At 36.0% G+C, this 23,090-nt stretch overlaps 2 protein-coding genes across 2 annotated transcripts in view; one reads left to right on the top strand and one right to left on the bottom strand.

Moving 5' to 3' along the window:
• Positions 1 to 23,090, bottom strand: part of LOC140161201 (H(+)/Cl(-) exchange transporter 4-like) — a 94,818-nt gene that overhangs the window by 17,937 nt on the left and 53,791 nt on the right. The window contains 12 exon segments of the mRNA XM_072184650.1: positions 8,364 to 8,482; positions 9,218 to 9,303; positions 10,559 to 10,703; positions 10,927 to 11,051; positions 12,303 to 12,392; positions 14,227 to 14,409; positions 15,032 to 15,112; positions 15,798 to 16,004; positions 16,901 to 17,149; positions 17,152 to 17,180; positions 17,183 to 17,218; positions 18,783 to 18,998. Of these exon segments, the coding sequence (XP_072040751.1) occupies positions 8,364 to 8,482; positions 9,218 to 9,303; positions 10,559 to 10,703; positions 10,927 to 11,051; positions 12,303 to 12,392; positions 14,227 to 14,409; positions 15,032 to 15,112; positions 15,798 to 16,004; positions 16,901 to 17,149; positions 17,152 to 17,180; positions 17,183 to 17,218; positions 18,783 to 18,998 (1,566 nt within the window).
• Positions 1,764 to 9,016, top strand: LOC140161202 (actin-binding protein WASF1-like). Its single transcript, XM_072184652.1, has 6 exons — positions 1,764 to 1,886; positions 2,433 to 2,746; positions 3,236 to 3,383; positions 4,173 to 4,317; positions 4,815 to 5,584; positions 5,925 to 9,016. The coding sequence occupies exons 2-5, from the start codon at positions 2,467 to 2,469 to the stop codon at positions 5,217 to 5,219; spliced, it is 978 nt and encodes a 325-aa protein (XP_072040753.1). The 5' UTR covers positions 1,764 to 1,886; positions 2,433 to 2,466; the 3' UTR covers positions 5,220 to 5,584; positions 5,925 to 9,016.

Below are 23,090 nucleotides of genomic sequence, written 5' to 3'. Positions count from 1 at the left end.
CTTATTGTTCTCCAAAATCAACATTAAAACATTTCCTATATCAGGAACTCAAAGTTCAATTTCAATTGGGTTTCAGCAAATTATATATTTTGTAGCATGTTAAAAGAGGAAGTAAAATGAACAAATAAATTGATTTCTTGGTTTGTTTTTGACAAACGACTAAATTGTGCTTAAGCCCCAAGTGAGTCACGGATCAAATCACCCAAAAGTTAGCCAATTTTTCTCAGAACCATTGTAACTTTCTAACTTTCTATAGGACAAGAAAGTACCAAAATTCCTCATGGCTAAAATTGAAAAAGTCACACATTATTTTTCTAAACCATTGGATATTGATCAAAAGTAGCAGGAAACATCTTTTAAGTTGCACTATTGGGCTACCAAACCTAGGGCTTGGCAACCCTGATCACATCACATAAGGAGCAAGTAAACAGAACCAAGTTCATAATATTTTCCAGTTGAAGGAACACAATGAATAACCTTATGGTTGATTGAATGCATATAGATCATGCGTTCAAAAGAACTAACCATTATTAAAGTTAACTTTTTAAAAGTAGTACACTAAGTTATTGCTGCCCTTTGTTAAATAATACTTTACTCAACTCATTTAGGATACCTACTTTTATCTTTTCATTGCTTTGTTGGAAATATTTATTGCAGCTTTTTAATATTAATTTTGAAAACTAAGCATGTGTATAATAAGCTGATATAATTGTGTGATTTGACGTTTGCATGTGGAAGTATGTTTGCATCACACTACTTAATGACTCAAACGTATCAACAGATGGACACAACAAGGACCTCACACATCGCCCCGATAACTTCATGGCAGAAATCGCCATGGTAGGTTGAATCCACCACCACGCATGGCCATTTTGTTCCGACCTGTTTAATAGTTTTGAGATGCATAATGGGCCGAAAGACATCTGACTAAGGCTACTGAAAACAGCCCGGTGACTGACCTCGCTGTGTGTCAGTGAGCATGGTACGCCATAGGTCATCTACTTTTAGACTACCTCCACGATTGGCCTATACACTGCGCTATATAGTTCGGCACATATAAAATCAGAATTATTGTCAGTTTTTGAGTTCAAGACGCAAGCTTCTTTCTCAAGACGCAAGCTAACGACTATCATACCTGTTCAATACATATATTCAAGTGCAAGGAACCACATCTGGTTTCTTTAGATGAAATCAATTACGGGAGATATTAATCATTTTCTACCCCGGTATCCAAAGATTTTCGTCTGAATATCAAAATCGTGCATAGCACATTCACATGTATCTATCCCGGGTATTTATTTTAGTATCTCTGCTGTACCAAGTAATTATTAGCCAGGCGATGTCGGTGTGCCTCAAGCAGTCTGAGGGCCATAACACAGATCCTTGGAAGGTAAGCTGTTTTAAATGAATGGGTCAGAAACGGCATGTCCTTTACCCCCTACCACTATTAGCAAAACATATTTTCAGTTGACCTTCCTAGGAATTATTGATCATGTGAGGACACACCAACAGAGGACATTTTTGGACTGGACTTTGCTTGTGTTGTCAATGAATATTGATTGAACAACCATAGTCATTTTTTAGGTTCTTGAAATTATTCATGATGCAAAGTTTTATGCACACACATAACAAATTATACATAAAATTAAAATTTGTACATAAAAATTGCATTATTTTGTTGCAAAATTCTCTAGTAGCAGCTATCCATCATCATCACTGCATTGGAAAAGTTGAGCAATTTGCAGAACTATCAGTGTCTTTATTATCTATATACATACAGAAATCAGAATCAATACTGTTGAATGACTTCATCGCAACATTATTGAAAATATTAGTTTCAGATTGGTTGCCAAGTGGTATAGGAACTCTTTCCATTTAAATCACAGGTGAGCTTAGTTTTATAGTTTTATAAATTTAATGTAGTGCATTTTCCCACATAAATCTTGGGATTTTATGTCTGGTTATGCTGATTTTTCAATTTGACTTCCTTGTCTGAATATATCATACATTTTAACAAGTTTGTGTGTAATACAAACACAATATATCAGTATGCACAACTGAAGTGATAAACAAGTATCATTCATTTTAGAATAAGGGTTGTTTTCATGACAGTAACTTCATTTTTGCCATATAAAATAGTGTTAAAATTATTAAAACAATATTTAACTTACTAAGAATGACAATAAAAGATAGGAAGTTTTGTTTTACTATCCTGTATTGTGCCATAGATGATAGGAAGGTCTAATATTTTATTGTAGTGTGCACCGGGATTCACTCCTCCGTAAAGCAATTCAATTCCATCTGTCAGAATTCTATTTCATTTTGACCAAATAAACATGAATACTGTTATCTTTTATTCCTGGTGTTACAATTTCATTTCATTTAATCACTTGTTCATCCATGGTCTTCTTATTTCTTTCCAATTTTTGCAGCACTCAGCGGAACAGATCAACAAACATTCCCATCATGCCTTTGGTGAAACGAGAAGTACAGCCAATCTTCCTCAGTCGTGGATTTAATGTCCACCTACAAGGGATGACCAATGAGTTGGAATGCGTAACCAACTGCACATTATCATCTGTAATACGACAATTAAGTAACCTAGCTAGGCATGCTCACAATGTATTTGAGGAATTGCACACCGAAGCTGATTTTGTGCATGAGAAATCAACCAAACTGCAAGAACGTATTGATACATGTATGCTTTCTGTGACAGTGACTCAACCAGACTTGGTTCTTGATCAAGGTAAGGCTAAAAAAATAAGTTGACTTGCCCTCATCAACCGACCCAAAAATCTGAAAAAACGGTCGCCGTTTTTTTTTAAATATCATATTTTGATTTATAATATTCAAAATGTGTTTTATTTAGGTTTAACTGCGGTATAAATGCATAAAATCGTCAATCACTCATAAATTCTGACTCAATTTCTGCATTTGTTTAGTTACATGTAATTTCAGCATCGTAAACATATAGACTCCAGCAGCTGTGTATGTGTATATTTATCTGCCTTAAGGTGTTGAGCTCCAAGTATGGACCATGGCATGCAGTAGAATACATTTGTAAAGCCAGAGGTACACATGCATAAAAGGACAATTTGTCCTTACACTGGTGACGCAACCATGTAAACACACTAATTTGAATCTGCCACTGTGACATTCAACAGGGTGTTGCTCTCAACCAGACACACTATAATTTGCATGATAAGAAGTTACTATTGTGGTGTTTTTATTTCAGAAACTTTGGAAGGTTATATGAGCCAGACTCCATACCACAGCACATCTAATACTGATCAAGTCATCTTGGATACACTACCACTGGCTTTACAAGAAACTAGAGCGATGTGTGACCAGGTTCCTGCACTAAGTCTACTTGATCCTTACAGGTATTGAATAGTTTATATAAGCTTATCTATCCCAGGGAATGGGAAGCCACTCAAACCCAATGTCTTGTTATCCTAAAGAGAAATTTGTGGGAAAGGAAAGTGATATCACCCAATATCACATGTGTGTTACGTGTGAAAATTTCAATAAAAAAAATTTGGTAAAATCATGGGGAAAATCTTGTTGAATTCTGCACCTTAAAGATGAATTTTTAAGAATAGATAAAATGTCATCACAGAGGTATTATTATTGTATCCAAAAGTTGTAGAAGCATAATAGGAATGTAGTAAAACAGTCAATTTAAGAGAGAAATTAACTTGCAATGTAATACACATAATCATGCATAACTCGCAAACGCAAAATCGGAACCAACAGAAAATTTGGGAAGGAGCTTTTTTCGTGGATGGATATCTACTGAAAAATGTCATAAAAAGAGGATGCTATGATCACGAAATATTCCTTTAAATAGCAAAAGTAAATTCCTAAGGAGAGCCATTGTGGAAGAGCTGCTCACAACGCATGAAAGCACCACACACCAGCAATTATCCCCTGGTGTATGCACTCCTGAACATACTTGCAGCATGGGCACACTCTATATGACAAATATATAATTAAGGGGTAGGTCTCACAAACTGTTGCATTTACTAATCCAATGACCCCAGAATCTACCACCCTGGATGCTTCCCCTGGAACAGGGCCAAGGCTGGCAACACATAGGACACCCAGATCATTCCTTGAACAATTAGGGTTATATTCAGCCTGTCTTGTGCTTTTTTTTATACACATTGCAGGGAAGATGGTAAAGATGCATTGGAATTGTACACAAATCCAAAGTTCTTCTATGAATTGTGGTGCCAAGAAATGCAGAAAAACATAAACAAAGAAGAGGAGAGGAGACAAAACAGGAGGAGACAAAACAGGAGAAGACAGCGACGGGTAGGTAATCTATACTCTCATTAATGTGTAGATATAGCCCTACTCATGAAATAACTTAACTGTTTCAGTAATAACAAACAGGCATTTACAATCAAGAGCAAAAATATGAATGTTTTGAGTCATCCAGTAGTAGAAAATAGGACAAAATATGAATCAAATCCTGGACTCACCAACAATTTTTCAGTAACGTTACGACCCGTTCACCGGGTCTTCAAAACTGCACAGAGACTTGATTGTTGGTTTGGTCACATGATGCAATCGTCGAGGAACATCACATTACCAAACCATCAGTCGCAACATTACTGAAAAAATTGTTGGCGAGTCCAGAAGTTGATTCATATTTTGTCCCAGAACAAAAATGTTGGGGCAATATGAAAAACATCCCTGCTCCATAATCCAATGTAAATTACAAATATCTTGAATTTAAATATTTAAATATGAGTATTTTCAGAAAAGGATGTGTTACCAATGATCTCATATCTTTCATCTATCTACAGGAACAAAAGGAAGAAAACACGCCCAGAAGCCCAAGAATGAATCGCAGAACACAGAACGAAAGAAAGGCGAAGGGCATAGAGTTTGAAATATATCATGATGTCAAAGCTAGTCAATCAGCGACGTCAGATTCAGGAAACCCTGTGGCTGATATACAGGTGGACAAGCCTTCACAGGAAGATCACAAACCACAGTCCCAATCCCACGAAAACTATAGCCCTTCACAAGATACATATATGAAACAGGAAGTGCAGCACAAGACCATTCCTGATGAAGGACACAGCAGACCACACAATCCTGAAACACCCACTCCTCCAGCATCCTTGCCACCAGATAATAATAATACATATGAAAAACAAGCATCAATGACTTCACAAGGTCAATTTGATAACTTCCCTTACCCCTGATCCCAATGAAATGTGTATGCCCATAGATCCTACTATACCACCAAATTATGACATACTGCCTCCACCACCCCCACTATCATTGACACCACCCCCACTTTCAGTTGATCCTTCAAAACCACCATCTCCTTCACAAACCAATGGAAATACAGAGTCCCTGTCACCTCCTCCTTGTGTAACACAAGTTGATGGGGCAAACACCCCAGCTCTTTTACCTCCTACCCAACCTGCCAACATCCCTGCAGCACTACCACATACTCTTACTAGTACTCCTACCCATACTCCTATGGAACCTGCACAAAGGATAAGCCTGGTACTGACTCCTCCGATAGATAGATATAGCAGAAATCTACTCACACTAATTCAAGGTAGGCCCACAGTAAGCAGGATCATTAATGAGATAATCTACAAAGCATGTAAGCAGAAGCACTTTGCAAGACGATAAACTTCCAGGGTTTGGGCAAATAATTACGGGTAGGATCTTTTGCAGATCTTAAGCAATTTCTGGATATTTTTTAAATGGGGTTTGATTATGAGGGGTATTTTGAATAAATTCTATAAAAAGTAACCTTCGTGTTTTTTTCATTACCCATTGACAAATCTTTCTTACAGGGGCTATGGGTGGGGGGAATAGTTCCTAGCCGTCACATATTTTGAGCCCTACTATACCCGGATCAGTATTGTAATGATAAACCATCCTCTTTGCAGGTACAATATTAAGACCAGTGACTGAGAGAGAAGTGGAAGAGCCAGAAAATGATTCTTTTGTGTCCAAACTATTAAAAAGATATGATGCATTACAGCAGAGTGACACAGAAAGTGAAAGTGACTCAGATGAATGGAGCAATTATGATTCAAATGAATGAAAGCCTTATACGAGTATGTAGGTGTATTTTAAAATGACCACAAATTTCCACTGACCATACCAGAAACTACAGTAAGAATTTCATTTGAATGAACACAGCATGATGAACACCCACATCCAACTCACTAGTGATTGGCTGGTATTTCCTGATAATGTCTTTTGATTGGTTTGATTTTGCCCCACCCACATTTTGCCCTTTGAAATATGATTGCGTACTGTGTTCATTTAAATGAAATTATTACTGTAGTGACCATTGCCTTTGGATAGCCTTTATCCAAAATTTATCGAATCTACACTGTCCTGTAAACTCTTCAAGAAATGTGTAAATTTCTCTAAAATACCTTAAAAAGAGACAAATCTACACTTATTTGATTGGTCAAAGCAATCAAAGTGACAAGAACAGATGCATGATACTGCACTCATTCTGCACTCATGTAAAAGAAATCACAATGATTAAGACACCAAAGACTGAATCGGTTAAATTTATTGCAAGCGCCAGCTCATTAGGCCTGACGGATGAGACGTGATACTGTAGCCAACTCAAAACAGTAAATCCAGATGAACAGTTTGATATTTAATTTAAATTTAACATATATTACTGTGTAAAAAGATACACTTTAAGTATAAACCATGCATGTTTGTTCAGCTTATAATAGGCGAATATTGTTCGGTTTTTCTTACTACGCTCATCAATAAAGTCCCAACTCACGCTCACATAAATTCACATAAGCATACGCCAGTCAGGCATTATGCAACATTCAACTAGAAGTGCTGTAGCCAACTGTGTGCACGCCCATTAGGCCTGACGATGCATCTCGGATGAGACATGATACTGTAGCCAACTCAAAACAGTAAATCCAGATGAACAGTTTGATATTTAATTTTAATTTAACATATATTACTGTGTAAAAAGATACACTTTAAGTATAAACCATGCATGAAGTTTGCTCAGCTTATAATAGGCAAATATTATTCGGCTTTTCTTACCACGCGCATCAATAAAGTCCCAAGTCACGCTCACATAAATTCACATAAAGGTGTGCCAGTCAGGCATTATGCAACATTCAACAAGTAGTGCTGCGGCAAACTACGTGCATGTCATTCTATATCAATACACAGTGTTATGAGTCTTATTTTTTTGCCTATTATAAGCCGAACAAACTTTTAATGCTTTTCAAATTGAAAATACAGGCTAGAGGTCAGGGCATATTCTAACCAATTGATGCCATACTTCAGCTGACATTGCAATCAAATATAGTAGCATGAGAAGTTTAGAATATAATTGAATACCTGAGTGGAAGAAGGGCCCAACTCCATCAAAACTGTTTTTGAGATATTAAGAAAAACTTAATATTTTGAAAAGTTTTATACACAGAATGTTTTCATCTTCAGGGGACCTTCAATACATGAACATACAATATTACATACATTCGAAATTATATATAATGTTTTCATGGCAATGGCACAGGTCTTAATACGAGCTGGAGTTGGGCCATTCTTCCACTAATATACTGCAAGAACCAGTTCTGTAAGCAGATGTGTTATAAATAGCTACAGAAATCCATTAATTGCACAAGTAGAAGCATGCAATATGTAGCAAGAAAGTTTATTGTAGTGAAAAGCAGATTTCATGGATGAACAAAATTCCTCTTTAACCCAATATTTGTGGAAGAAGGGCCCAACTCCATGGAGTTGGGCCTTTCTTCCATGAAAACCATGATTAAGGGTCCATGGAAGACTATTTAGAGTGAGGATTTTGGCTCATCTTTCACACACAAGGAAGAACAGTCTGCTGGCAATAAAATGATGGGTCTAACTCATTTTTGTAAAAAATTGGAGTTGGGCCCTTCTTCCACTCAGGTATTCAATTTTTAGAGGGGTTTACAACCCCATTTCATGTGTTACAAAAAAATGCCTTGCGTATATAAGTGTTAATCAAGAATGTTATGTTTTTGTAAAGAAAGGATAAATGCATTTTCTTAACATACAAATCTGACTGATAAGATCAGTAGCATACTCAGAAGGAAGTATAATGAGAGCCATAGCTAATCATCTCTAAAAGATATGCAACATATAAATGTTGCAATATATTTTTATATCAAAACATTTTTATGAAGAGGGATATTTTAGTGTGTTGTTGTTCTTATTTATACATCTATTGCTTGTGGATGTTTATATGTACACTTCTACTGACATAACATTTTAGTAAATAAGAGAAACACCAACACCAGTGTTGATAATCTTCTAATATTTTACACATGTTGCTAAGAATGCAAACCTACCTGTCATTCTTGTGATGCCCCCTAGTGTTGCGGCAGCTCCAACCATTGCGTATAAACCAGGTGTAATACACTTGCCAGCTGCTGTACAACTCTCAAAGATAAACCAGTCAGGATGTTGCCTATGGTAACAGAACATGACAAGGGAAGAGAGAGTTGATCACCTGTTGCAATTACTTTGCCTTATTTTAAATAAGATATAGGCAAATATAGAGAGCAAATAAATATTTTGCAGTTCTTGCAAAATTGTGAGGTTTTCGACACAAAGCATTGACCATAATGCCTCCACCTTGACAACAGTCCTTGGTTGACTCTTTATTTTCACTTCTTCAAATAGTTAAATATTTTGAATTTGCAAGTAGAAAATGATGGGAGTAGAGTTACTTATGCATGTCATTTTGCCAATAATATCAACTAACATACCAATTAAGGTTGGTCTCAACCCTGGAATTATAGAAACTTTTGGGCCTCATAACTGCTAAATTGGTCTAAAGTATATAAAAGTATACATATTTAGAATGGAAAAGACTTGATAAATTCATCTGTGAGGTGAAATTTGGGACAAAATGCTCATTTTTGCCCCAAATTCCCCAAAACAGTTTTTGGCCCACTTCTTTTTCGTTAAACGTAACAAAAAAATTCTTGGGCCAATTTTTTTTTTTAAACTAGATAAAAATATATTCTTCTTTGAATTTTGACCAACTGTTTTTGAGAAATTTGCACCAAAAATGATCAAAAAATGCTTAATTTTCAAAAAAATCATTAAAAAATGGATTTTCGCACAAATTTCAAATAAGTTTCCATAATTGCAGGGTTAAGACCAACCTTAAAGTTAAAGATGAATAATTAGTACTTACACAGCCAATTGTTCTATAAACACACCAACCATTCTACCACCAATAGCACCAACTGCCATACTAGGAATGAATAACCCTGCTGGAACCTGTACATGGAAAGCAAAAATAAATTCAGCATTAGTAATGAACACAAATGTTGCATTGGCTTTTGGACTGGTGTTGAGGCATATAGCTAGCAACTACACTCGAATTATTGTATTCATCTCAACTAAGAGGTTAGCCACTGCCAAGCTAATTTTAATCTTTAGTGTAATCTGCCAAGCACTAACCCATACTAAATCAAACTTACTATGACCTTTGTAAGTTTTTCTGAAATTGACTAAGTACTTCATATGGTCTACACATGGTATCATGGTCAATCAAGCTCATGCCAGTCAAGCAAGTTTATCTTTTAAGGTAACAACAAGACATTACAAACTGTAACTTTCACATATGCCTAAAGGCTAGAAAGTTCTTTAAGAAATGAAATAAATTTGTATACTGTGTTCAGCTGTAATAGGTGAAAATTGTTTTGTTTTGCATCAATAATAAAGTTCACAATGTGCGAGAAGCGCGCAAACATTTGCAATTTGTGTTCCCACGATTAAGCTGCACTCCCTGATTTCTTGAAGATTTCATTATATCGAGGATGACTATTTTGGCAAAAGCAAACTGTAAATTCAAGTGAAATTTTTATTAGAGTGTGTACTTCAAAAGCTATCTTGTATTTTTTTTTTAATGGACATCTATTTCCTTTTTTTTTTTTTTTTATGGGCCCGCTAGTTTTGTTTGCTTTTTATGGGCCGTAAAAGAGCAAAGAAAACAGAACTTATAATGGATCCGTAAAGGCAAAGAAAAGAGACCGTAGTGACCCCGTAAAAAAGAAAAGAAAAGATACCATACGCCCGTAAAGAAAAGAAAAGAGCTTAAAGTGACTATGTAAAACAGCTTAATAAGCAAAGAAAAGATACCTTAATGGACTCATAAAAAAAAAAAATGGACAAGAAAAGAGACCTTTGTTGGCCCGTATAGTAAAGCAAAGAAAATATGCCTTAATTACACTAGGTATCTTTTCTTTACCTTTTACGGGCCCCTGAGGTCCCTTTTCTTTGCTTTTACTGCCCATAGTAAGGTATGTTCTTCTTCAGTTTTTACGGGCCCCCTAGGACCCCGGGTCCCCCCCCCCCTTGTCGGCGGCACTGGCCACATAGCTTACCTTGATGCCAAATGTAAATACAGTAATGATAGCCTTGAATAGTAATGCTAATGATAGCTGCCACATAGCTTACCTTGATGCCAAATGTGAATACAGTAATGATAGCCTTGAATAGTAATGCTAATGATAGCTGCCACATAGCTTACCTTGATGCCAAATGTGAATACAGTAATGATAGCCTTGAATAGTAATGCTAATGATAGCTGCCACATAGCTCTGTCTACACCTGGGCCTGCTTTAACATTAGGATAGTCTACCTGATCAACCCGGGTGTAGTTACGTTTATAATCACTGAAAAAATATATAATATCAAGTATGGGTAAGATTTCACACATAAGGTCATTAGCACAAGGCTTAAGGTAATGGATTGGGATTGACATGATTTGAGTCAGGATTAAGTGGTTGGGGTGCTGAGATTAGTACTAGTTGTGATCACAAAAAATACAGAACTAATTTTTTTAAATAGATAAAAATTGATAAATAAAAACAAATACATAAAAATTAAGTTTCTTACCACAAGTCAAAATTATCTTCTGGACCACACTCCCTAAATAGTGTTGCTATTAACTCACTTGTGTTTTCCCTTGTGTATGGATTAGGATAACTTATTACCGCAGTCACAAATGTTAAGCCAATCACCTGAATGAGAAATAATGAATCATTAAAAACAGAGAGATAGCACCATCAGGAAAAGAGACAGAGAAGAGAGATAGACATATAGACAGACACACAGACACACTGACAGACAAACACATTACTTTTAACTTGATTTATTTCTTCCACTTTTTTACTGGTACAAATTAATATATAACTCCTTGGTTAGATAAATACATATTGCACATTAAGTACATCCCAATTCAGGATTATAAAGGAAATATTTTTTTAAATCTAGTGAGTGGCTGGAGAAAGACGTACCACCCACCGGCAAAAGGGGAGGGGGAGGGAAAAATAAATTGGGGGTAGTAAAGAAGTGTCAGGTTTATCTGCAATTTGGACAATGACAAAATGAGGACCATGTGCAGACACATGTTGGATCAAAGGTGAAGCGGTGTACAAATTCTGAGACTAAAACTAAAAATCATCCATATCCTACCCCATGCTAAGCCTAATAACAAAGTTACCATACCCAAATAAAACAGATTACACAAAATATAACTGATACATTCTATTATACAACTATGCTTTGGTTCACCTTAAGTTTTGTAGTAACATAATTGCGTATTTCGCTGGTTGCAGCATCAAATTGTATATGTACAGTTAATCGCACAGAGTATACACACACACATACAAGGGTGGTTTGTTGGTACGCTTGCAGCACAATCACATAAAAGCATTGATGTCACTACAAAACTTTAGATGAACCAAAGTATAGTGCTTGAAGCTCACCAATGTTTAATAGAATTGTTATGTTCAATCCGATACTTAGCGCACTGTAAGACAATTCTCTTAAACACTAGTTTTTCTCAATGTTCAAATGTCCAATTCTCATTACTGAATGAATATTCTTATCCAGTGGCTATTGTAACGTTGCAAACGCAAAATTTCATTTATTCCTGGGTGTTGTCTATCAGGCAATAGATGACAGTGGCCTAGTCCTTGCAGAACACACTAGTCAAGGCAATCATATGTAGCGTGTTGTAGGCATATGCCTAGTGCGTAGACTTGCAACTGAAGTTGTAAACAAGTTTGGTTAATTTAGGATAGGGAGTTTTCTTAATTTCAAAATAATGTAGTTATTAGTTATTGAGATAATATTCAACTAAGAATGAGAATAAACGATAGTAATTTCAGGTTTTGCTATCTGCTACCGTATCCTCTATGACATGACAGAAGATACTAAAAACAAAAATTCCTATCATTTATTCTCTAAATATTCTCTTGGTTACCCACCTCTATAACAGGTAATTGGCGTAGCCGAGATGTTTTGCGGAATTTGCACCATCGTAGATTAGTTTTAATGAAGAAAGCACCATATAAACCCTGAGAATAAAAACAACATGGAATGTTTTCATTTCTATAACAGTATTGTCACAATGGGCTATTCCAGTTGAAATCCATACACCCCCTATGAAAGACATAACCTTAATCTTCCACACAGGGGGGTATAGATTTCAAATGGAGTCACTCATTCTCGTAACTCAATTTGAAATTCACACTCCCTGTATAGAAGATTATGGTCATGTCTTCGCTGTGTATGGATTTAAACTGGTACATCCCAACGTTATTTTACAGAAGTATATCAGAAAAATCTGATACACAATATTTCTAAAATCAATAACCAATTGTGAAGAGGTGCAATTCTATTTCTCCATCACAACTATTAATTTAAGTTTCAAAAGTACAGTTTGCTTCATATCAACAGATTTGTGACAATATCTTGGTTGATGCTCTTGTTTGAATCAGTGACCATGCATATGAAGTGAATGTCTATTGTGTAACAATCCCAAATAGAAATGCTTTCTAGATAAAACTTTCTTTATTAAGGGGGTACTACACCCATTGCATTTTTTTGCATTTTTTGCATTTTGTGAAGAAATGAGAAAAAGAAATTGGACAAAGTGGTATGCAAAATGAAGGGGCAAATCTTCTCGTTCAATTGGTGGCATCAGTATCAATGACGCGTACATGCTTCTAATGGTATAAGCCAAAAAGTGGTACATCACTGCTGTTTTAAATTCACTTCATTTTGAAAAGCTTACTATCAACGGATTTCGTTAAAATTTTGGATATGTGTTGCTAACACATTAGGGAAATAATGTTGATATGTAAAATGGGAATAAGTGGTCCCTGATTTCTTTTATGACTTCATGAACTTGGTGCTCCACAACTATCAAAAAACAAACCGGTTAAAATGCTTCTATTTTCAATGTTGAGCTATATTTTGTATTTTGAACTTGCGACACTATGTCACTGAAACTTAATTAAGCCATAGGTAACAGGTTACCACAACCACACTACAGCAATGTTGAAAAAGATTGTATTTTTGTCACCTATACCACCATATTAGGTAGTTTTCCGTAAGCTTCATTTTTGTGATTTTGGTAACTATTTTATATTTATTTGCCCAATCCATCTCAACTAGGCAATCTAAATTGTATTCACCATTTACATCCCAAGGTATTTTAGTATATCCACCTCACAAATTTCCATTATATATCCAGTAACAGACAAAATATCAAAATTGATGCCTCATTATGACATGTATGATATCACAGACTATCACATGTATTCAAAATTGATGCCTGAATTTGACCTGAACCAATTGACCTATAACCTGACCTTTGATGACCTTATAGCCTTTTTTTAATCTCTTTTCCTAACAACACATTATAGAAGATACATACATGGTGTAGTATTAAATTGTCTATATGGAAGAGATTAGGCCTATTTAATTTATTCAGTGTTATAATCAGTGAGTACATTTCTATAGATAGTATAACAAAGGATTTAATGTATTCTATTCATGTATTCTACTTGGACATGTTCAATAGAATAAATTATGGTTTGTTATGAAACACACATCTCAGTTACCAGGATACAGTAAACAAAAAAAAATATATAGGGCTAAAATGATTTTCTAAAATGGTTTAAAACCACTTTGTATGTAGAGATATTTTATAAGTTCAGGACATGAGATGATGAACATATTTATATACTTCATAAATTTGCAACAAAAAAAAGAAGATGGGTACTGATGAAAATCAGGGTATTATATCGCCTTAAGGGTAAAACACCTTCAGTAACAAGAACCACTTTCCAAGCCAGCCCTCAAAGTACATAATTATATGTATAAAATATACACATTTTTACTTACCCCTAATACTCCAAGTAACATAAACGGTATCAGCTCAAAAAAGAACCATGGCGTATCATATTCCACATAAAACATGACTAAATGCTCTGTGCCAAATGGATTGATAGAGCGTAGTACAAAGGCTGCCACTAATGCACAGAAGAAAGATCTCCACAGGGTTTTCAGTGGGAAGTAATAGCTGATCTGAAACAATGAATAATAAATCATTCAAAATAGTCATATATTAATAGTCTTTCCTTCTGTGAAGCCTGGACCATAACTCCTAAACTATCTGAAGATCTGGACAGCTATTATACTCGAATGCTTAGGGCAGTGTGCAACATCCATTTGAAGCAGCACATAAACAACTGTATGGAGACCTTCCAAGACTCTCGCAGAAGATCAGAGAAAGGAGAACACGCTTCGCTGGACACTGCTTCAGGAGTAAGTGCGAACCTGTCACCTATCTGATAATCTGGACATCCAAACATGGAATAAGAAACCCTGGTAGACCACCCCTTACTTATGTAGATGTACTCAAGCAGGACACTGGACTAGAACCATCTGACCTGGGAATGGCGATGCAGGACAGGAGGATATGGCAAGCTATCTTGGTTCGGGAAAACCACCCTAAATAAGCAAGCAGTAAGCAAGCTTTCCTTCTTTGTAAAGTGTTCAAGAAAATATATCTTGGAACTTTGAACAATTGGAGCTCCAAATGTTTCAGGAACACATTTTACTACAGACACCACTATAAGAGTTATGAAGTGAAAAGTTATTCTGGTTTTGGTTGACTGACATATTTGACAGCTTTGTGAGCACCTACCTCTTCAAGACTGAATAAAACACCTCCAATGGGCGCTCCAAATGCTACAGAAACACCTGCTGCAGAGGCTGCTGATAACACCTAAAAGTAAGAAGTAAATAACATACTAATCATACACATTTTTATTACTTTTAACTACTAAAACTAAGGAAATCAACAATGTCAATGACAGTTTTGTAAGATGAGTGCAAATATAGTTACATAATTATTCTGAATTTGTGTCTATGACCATTAAATAACATGACATTTTCATAGTTTTCAATAGTCTTCTTTCAGTTTATAACATTTTCCTTAGATTTTTCAATGTTTTCACAATTAGGTACTTATTTATTGTACTTAATTTATTTGATTTGGATTTCTTTGATATGTCCATGACTTCTCTTGGTGTTTCTGCAAAGAATGAATCATGTAGTTTCCATATGCATCAATCGGGCTTATCAACTGCATTCGTTTTAAAAAGTCCACACTGATTTGGAAACAGAATTAGCACGTTAACCAACTCTATTTGAAAGTCACCCTCTCTGTGTGGAAGATTCAGGCTGAATTTTTCGCTGAGAGTCTATGAAATTCAAATGGAGCTGACTAAATGAATTCATTCCATTTGAAATTCATACTCCCCCATGGAAGATGTTGGCGGGAGAGTGGATATTAAATGGAATAGCCCATTTCTGTTCCTTCATATGGGTCTTGTTTATCTATAAAACAGCAGTTTTGAGTGGACAATGACTTATGCGCATGGCATGCCTACTTTCCAACTGATACTTACCTCTCTTTTCTTGGCCTCATTGCGGCTGTATTTTGGAAACAAATAAGTGAAAATATTGCCACAGCAGCAGGCTACATGAACTAGAGGGCCTTCTTTGCCAAGACTGAGTCCAGCTGCTACTGCTAGCATCATGGTAGTAGATTTGATGAGTAATGTCCACTTGCCTAGGTAGCCTCTCATGATAAAACCACTTAAGATGGTCTTGATCTGTTAGCATACAAAATAAATTAGATTTCATTAAGAAAATTTTCAGGACTTAAAGGAGGATTTTGTGATCCTAGCATCCTTTATGACATTTTTCAGTAGATATCCACGAAAACAGCTTATTCCCAAAATTTCAGTTGATTCCAATTTTGCGGTTGCGAGTTATGCATGATTATGTGTATTACACTGCTCCATAGGCCACTGTTGTAATTTCGTTCTGGTATACCAGAACGAAATTCAAATTTGACACAATTTTCGCTAAACAAATTAATCTGCAAGAAATTTTTGGTACATAAACATTATGTAGCCAGAGGTTTCCAGTGGTATAAAAATCTCAACTTCTTTTGAGAAAAGTGGGGGGATGAGGCTGTGGATCACAAAATGCCCTTTTAATGATACTAAAACTTTAATTTTTTGATACCAAATACAGTAACAGCATTTTTACAGCTTCATTAAACACAGATGTAAGTGTCATGGCAACTGAAATCCAAAATCAGTCTTTTTCTATGATGAAAACCTGATGAAATAAAATCAAAATTCTTTACTTTTAGTTTACACAATTTGTGCATATAGCACTAAGAGCATTGCACCAAACAATTAAAGGTCTAACAACATTGGCCTGGCAGGTTTATGCAAGAACTAAATACCAACAATTACTGAATGTTTATACTAGGATTTGGGCAGGTAACCTTGTCCTTACAATGTTCTTTTAGACTGGTCAGGACCTTGGCGAGTTGGACACTTTTATTATCATGGATTATGTTATGCCATAAATGTTGAGCTTTTGTAACACTTTATGAATAAATACAGATGTGCTGTTAACTCTTTAAAAAAATTACCCCCCCCCACCGGGCCCCAGCATGACACATACACCCACAAACACACACCATGAAACTAACCTCAGGGATTCCAGAGCCACATGCATATGGAGCAAACGCCCTCACTAATAACACAGCTAGCGATGCCATAAATACAGCCCATAACACATAAAACAGATAGTTGATTACATAAGCCCCTGCATCAATGTTCATATGATGACACATTTCAGCCCAGGTAAACCACTGGTCACAGCCTTCAGTAGGGCTAAAACCTGTGTCTGTGTCATTTTGGATCCAGCAGCACTCTTCTTGGTTGAGCCAAAAAGCATCGCTGGACAAACTCCCATTTTGAGGTCGCTAACCATCCTGCTCCAATGTCAATGATACCAGCACATGTACCTGGATTGAAATAAACAAAGTGTAAAAACAATTTAAGTTTTATATCCACCAAGTGGACCACAAGGGACTGTTGTGAAGCGCAGCTCAATGCAGCTCTAACACAATGAGGTGAACCGGATAGACATAACAGGAATATGGGAAGAGGTCCAATTTCACTTGTATATAGTACTACAGCCACTTTTACAGCCATGCCTCTATGGAATTGAAAGAGCACTGTCATTAATTATTTAGAAATGAGTGGGAATAAGATATAGAAGTTACCAGTTTTACAAGCCTAAAAGTTCATCTCTGTTGTTAGATTTATTTAAACCTAATAGTTTTGTTGAAAAGAATTAGAAGTCAGTGTTTACTTCTTATATTAAGGTGGTACTACACCCCTGGCAATTTTGTGCCTATTTTTGCATTTTTCTCAACAAATTATAGCGCATTGGTGACAAGTAAGATATGTATATTACAGGGGCAAGGACTACAACTACTGCACTGATAACTATATTTCAGCACAGACAACAGTTGTGGAGTTACAGTCAAAAATTAAGGAAAACCAATTATTTGATCAATAAATCAATAACTACTTGTCTTGAGTCACTGAAATTCCAGTGTAGTAACTGGATTCCTTGCCCCTATAATATAAGCTAATATACATAACTTTTGTTACCAGTGTTTTATTAGTTGAGAAAAATGCAGAAATAGTCACAAATTAAAAGGGGTGTAGTACCACCTTAAAGCAGCTAGAAGTCATTCTATTTTCCTTTTTTGTGAGTGAATAAAACAAACAAATCCACTGCCTCATTGCCATTAGCTCTCCTGGGTAATATTATTTATATGCGCAATTGCATTTATACATAACATAACCCAAGGGAGCTAATGGAGATGAAGCATTGTTGTGTGAGTCCTCAGTATTTTACCCTGAGCAGCCATCATACCATTTGACATCCAATCACTCTCAATCCCCATGACAGCAGTATTGCCAGCATTCAGTAACCTGTCACACACTTTGATTTCAAACACCAAGACATTTTCTAGAGTATTCTACATTTGCACCTGTGTATTTGTTTATGATGTTTCCAATTTTCTTCTCAAAAATTGAGTTTTCTGTGATCATTAGGCCATATATTGGGATCATTTTCACAATTTTCAGTCCTGTTTAGGGTGACTTTTGGTATCCCCTGGCATGAGCATGTGAAGTCAATGAAGATTCATGAACCTCGGCTAAGACTCATGAACCTCCCACTGGCATGAGCATTGAACTCAAGACATTTGAACCTCCCCCGAGCATGTGTGTCCCATCTCATGATGGACAATCCCTGACCTATGTACACAGTACAGCCAATGGACTATTGCATCCACACATCGAATATTTAGGGAGTGTAGAATAGACAATTAGGTAACTTCTATATGAAACACTCACCCCAGTTGTGGAAGGTATAGGTACAGCCATATACAGGGCGAGTATCATCATTATGGGTTTCAAAGAAATTAACCCTAATGATCCATTTAAAAAAAACATAGACCCTCTGTGGAAGATTTAAACCCTTATTTCATATGGAAGCCTATTGCAACCTACCTGCTGCTATCCCCACCAGTAATACAACGATCCATCCAGCTCCTGCATCAGTGGCAGCCTTAATGGCATCCCAGCATGATTCCCTGCGGTTCTTCTGTATGGCTTTCCTCCTGCTGCGGTATCTCTGTGTGTCACGGACCCAATCAATGGTATGGAAGTCTTCATAGTGTGTTGCTTCTAAGGGGTTGGTTTCTATGGTTTCTACTAGGGGTGACCCTGTAATGTGAATCACAACAAACAGTTAAGTCGTAACTGGCAAGTAACTCATAATACGAATAATGCTCAAAAGTAAATACTATAGTAGAAATTCATTTGAATAACACAGCTGCCAACAGTGTGATGATCTTTGTGATGAACACCTGCATATGCGTAACACAGAAGTAAATCCAACCAAGCCAACTCACTTGTGATTGGTTAGTATTTTCATTTAGAGAATAAAGGTATTGGTTTTAGCCTCTGGAGTGCATCTATCGTCTCATAAAACACCGGCGACATCATTATTTTAAGTAAAACAAAAAGGAAAAGCCAGGTTGTTTTACGCCAAAAACAATGATGTCGCCCGTGTTATACGAGACGATAGATGCACGACAGCGGCTAAATACAACTGACATCCACGCGCTTAAGTGTGTGATATCGTGTCATATCACACCAATAAGGTTGAACCAATAAGGTTGCAGGAACGTTCTCATCAAAAATGTGAGAGAGTTGGTACTGTCCTTCGTTCTCTTATTTCTATAGCCTCCTAACTCAAGGATCAAGAAAATCCCTTGAAGGAAAACAGACTGGCAACTCCAAGATCAACGCTGGAACTACTTCTAGCGTTGGTTGCCAATAGCAGTCACTACCTATCAAGTGTTGATAAAGACAACAGGTGTTGTTGAAACGTACACAAGTAAGTGAACATTCTGGATCAGATACAAAGAACTTTGTTAACCAGTTTACTATACCGATCCTGATAAATCTGTTCAATCATGTATCTAAGGTTGTGCAATGTGCATTTGTGTTGTACTTTGATATACGCGACATAAGATCGCATGGACGACATACAGCTGGTAGCTGTAATCATTCAAATGAAATTTTTACTATAAAAAGTATTCAAGCCAAAAATCTGGGTGAAGTTTGGCATCTGGTATGGAGTGTGATCGGAAATTAGGTAACATTTGGTGAAAAAATAGGATTTATTCAAATTTCCATAAAAAATGGTTTTAATTTGGTGGAAAGGATTATATTTTAATAATCTAAAAGAAAAAAGAAAAATTTGTCTCAAATTTTGTGTTTTTCGTGCCGCTAAAGTTGCGTGCATTATCTGTAGCGTGAGGGACGGACACTATGTTGCATTATTATGAAAATACTTCTCTTAGAAAGAGATTAGATGCTATTGTCAATTTTTGTTTACAGATTATTAGTACAACCCTTGCCACAGGAAATATCAATGAGATTTTTAATTGGATGTCTTCCAGAAGATAGGAGGGGTCATGGAAGGTGAACCCTAGAAATTTTGTCCGTCCCTCACGGATAAAAATCCAAAAAAGTTTTTTCTCTGAGAAACATTTCAAGGAATTAAATTAGCATATACCCTATCTATCAATATTAATGCTCACCTTACTAGAGATAAAGAAACTAAAATTCCCAATCTTTAAATCTAAGAGTTATTAGTCCTTAATTAATGTGAGGGACGGACATGTCCGTCCCTCACACTAACTTATTTTGGATGTACAGGTACCAATGTATGTTGAGTGAAAATATTTTTGTTTACATATCAATAGTGCAACCCCTGCCACATGAAATATCAATGAGATTTTTAATTAGATGTCTTTCAGAAGAGAGTTGGAGGTCATGGAAGGTGAATGCTAGAAATTTTGTCCGTCCCTCACGGATAAAAATCCAAAAAAGTTGTTTCTCTGAGAAATATTCTAAGGAATTAAAATAGCATACACCCTATCTATCAATATTAGTGCTCACGTTACTAGAGATAAAGAAACTAAAATTACCAATCTTTAAATCTAAGAGTTATTAGTCCTTAATTAATTAAGGGACCGACATGTCCGTCCCTCACACCAACTGATTTTGGATGTACAGGTACCAATGTATGTTGAGTGAAAATATTTGGCCACTAATATATTAAACCCAATTCTTCTACCCAGTCAGAGAGTCTGTCTAAAACAAATTCAGGCCAATCCCAGAAGGTCATGCTCACAAATATTTGGAATTGAAGGTCCTGTTGCTAAAAAAGAGGGGCTGTCCGTCCCTCACACCAACTTATTAAAATTAATATTATTGTAAATTACTGCTTCTTTATCAGTAAAACTACAATTGGGTATTGAAAACAAACAGCATGAAGTAAAACTTCTGTGTAATGTGAAATTAAAAGTGAAATACACACTGAATAAGATATTTAGGCCATCATATGTCCGTCCCTCACAGACAAGCTGTCCGTCCCTCACACAAGTATTTAGGGGGTATAATCATATGATATTTCCACTGAACTTGAATTATTTTGACAACTGCATTTCATTTAGATGTCAAGGATAGCATAAGTGGTGGATTTGGAGAAATCTTGCCAAATTTGAAATTTTGTAACATTTTGTCCGTCCCTCACATAGAAAATGTCCGTCCCTCACATAAACTTTGGACCCGCTTCATAGACGCCTTGAAAACAAACTGAGTCAAATTTCTTAATTTTTGGAGAGATGGAACATTACTCATTCATGAAAAGTATATATTGATTAAACATGTGTATAAGTTTCAATAGAAAACTTGAAGATGTAACTAATGGTGGTGATTGCTTATTCTATTGATTTCCGTCCCTCACACGTGAAAATTTTGTATAGTGAAATAATTGATGCACATGTGGCAACATTTTCATGCATGAAATAACTATTGGTTGAAGGGTTATATATTAACCTAACTTAAAGGAATAAATTTTAACAAGGGTTAATTAAACACAGCAATTAATCTATTGATGTCCGTCATCTCATTATTTGGAGAATGGTGTACACTCATGGAATAAAGTAAGCTCATGGGAGGGTGTACCCGGGGGTACTCAGTACAAATGACAATACGGGGACGTGCCGCAAACATGGGTAGTATTTTCAGCCTTCTGGTATATCAATGACCCCTTTTTCAAAGCCTATTTTGGTATATGAATGGGTCCTCTTTTCAAAAATTTCTCAATTTTTTCGGAAAACAGCCCAATTTTCCCTTAATCTAGCCAAAATTTTCCCAAAATTTTGGAAACATTTGTAAAAACTAAGACTTTAAAAAATTTTGGTTAAATTCGGCCGAAAATTTTGACTTTTGGTATATCAATGGGTCCAAATTTCTTGAAAATTTGGTATATTTATGGGTCTACTTCCAAAATCTCAGCGGCACATCCCTACCAAAACCAAACTTGAGTACCCCCCCCCCCCCGGGGGGTGTACCTTATTGTAAAACCTAGCCAAAAACTGATATTGAATATCATCAGAAAAAAACAACTGAATACTTGATTGACAAAATGAGCAATAATTATCTTTACCATCAATCAAGTTCAAAAACTTGCTCTTTTCTTCATATTTACGATACTCATTTTACAAGTCAATCACTTCAACCCTGAAAAAAGCTATGCAATATTTGTACCTAATAGATGATCTGTTCACTGTATTTGCTAGTATCACTTTTAAATCGGTTTTGTGTCTTCATCCAATGATTCATAGGACTCACCCGTACCTATTTTACAATCCCCAGGCCTACATTTCACACTATACTACTTGCTACTAGTAGAATTATTATTATTCCTATCCTTACACTGCTTTATTAAAGCGGATTACTAACATGTTATTTTCCCAAGGAAGATAGTTTCCATCAAACCCTACGTTATCTTGATGTCTAAATCAGATATTTATAAGCACTGGAAGGCTGACCTACATCAGGGCAAATTTGCCATGTTTATTGTAACTTTGATGCAATGTGAGCGCATAGGAAGTTAGATAGGTGAGTTTTTGTGTGTGCTGAGGAAAACAAATCCCTCATGCATAAGTAGACTTTTCAAGTGGTGAAATTAAACCCTGCTCCTTTGGTGTGGGTTTCATCAAATACCACATTTAGTAAGCTGTATTTGCCAAGTATTAAACTGCTAATCTACACTGTGCAGGAAGATTAATTCTTTTTTCAAGTAACACCAGGCAGTTCTTGACATTCAAAACATTTCTGTAGTGTTTAGGATTTGCATGTTTTATGCACTAGAGTAGTATGTTTCTTTCATACACTCTTGGATAGCGAGAACCAATCAGAGCAAGCGTTAGAAAAATCCAAACCATGCATTGATTG

The sequence above is a fragment of the Amphiura filiformis genome, chromosome 9, assembly GCF_039555335.1.
Source record: "Amphiura filiformis chromosome 9, Afil_fr2py, whole genome shotgun sequence".
Lineage (NCBI taxonomy): Eukaryota > Metazoa > Echinodermata > Ophiuroidea > Amphilepidida > Amphiuridae > Amphiura > Amphiura filiformis.
Note: the sequence above shows the minus strand (reverse complement) of the source record. Positions and strands in the feature narration are given on the sequence as shown.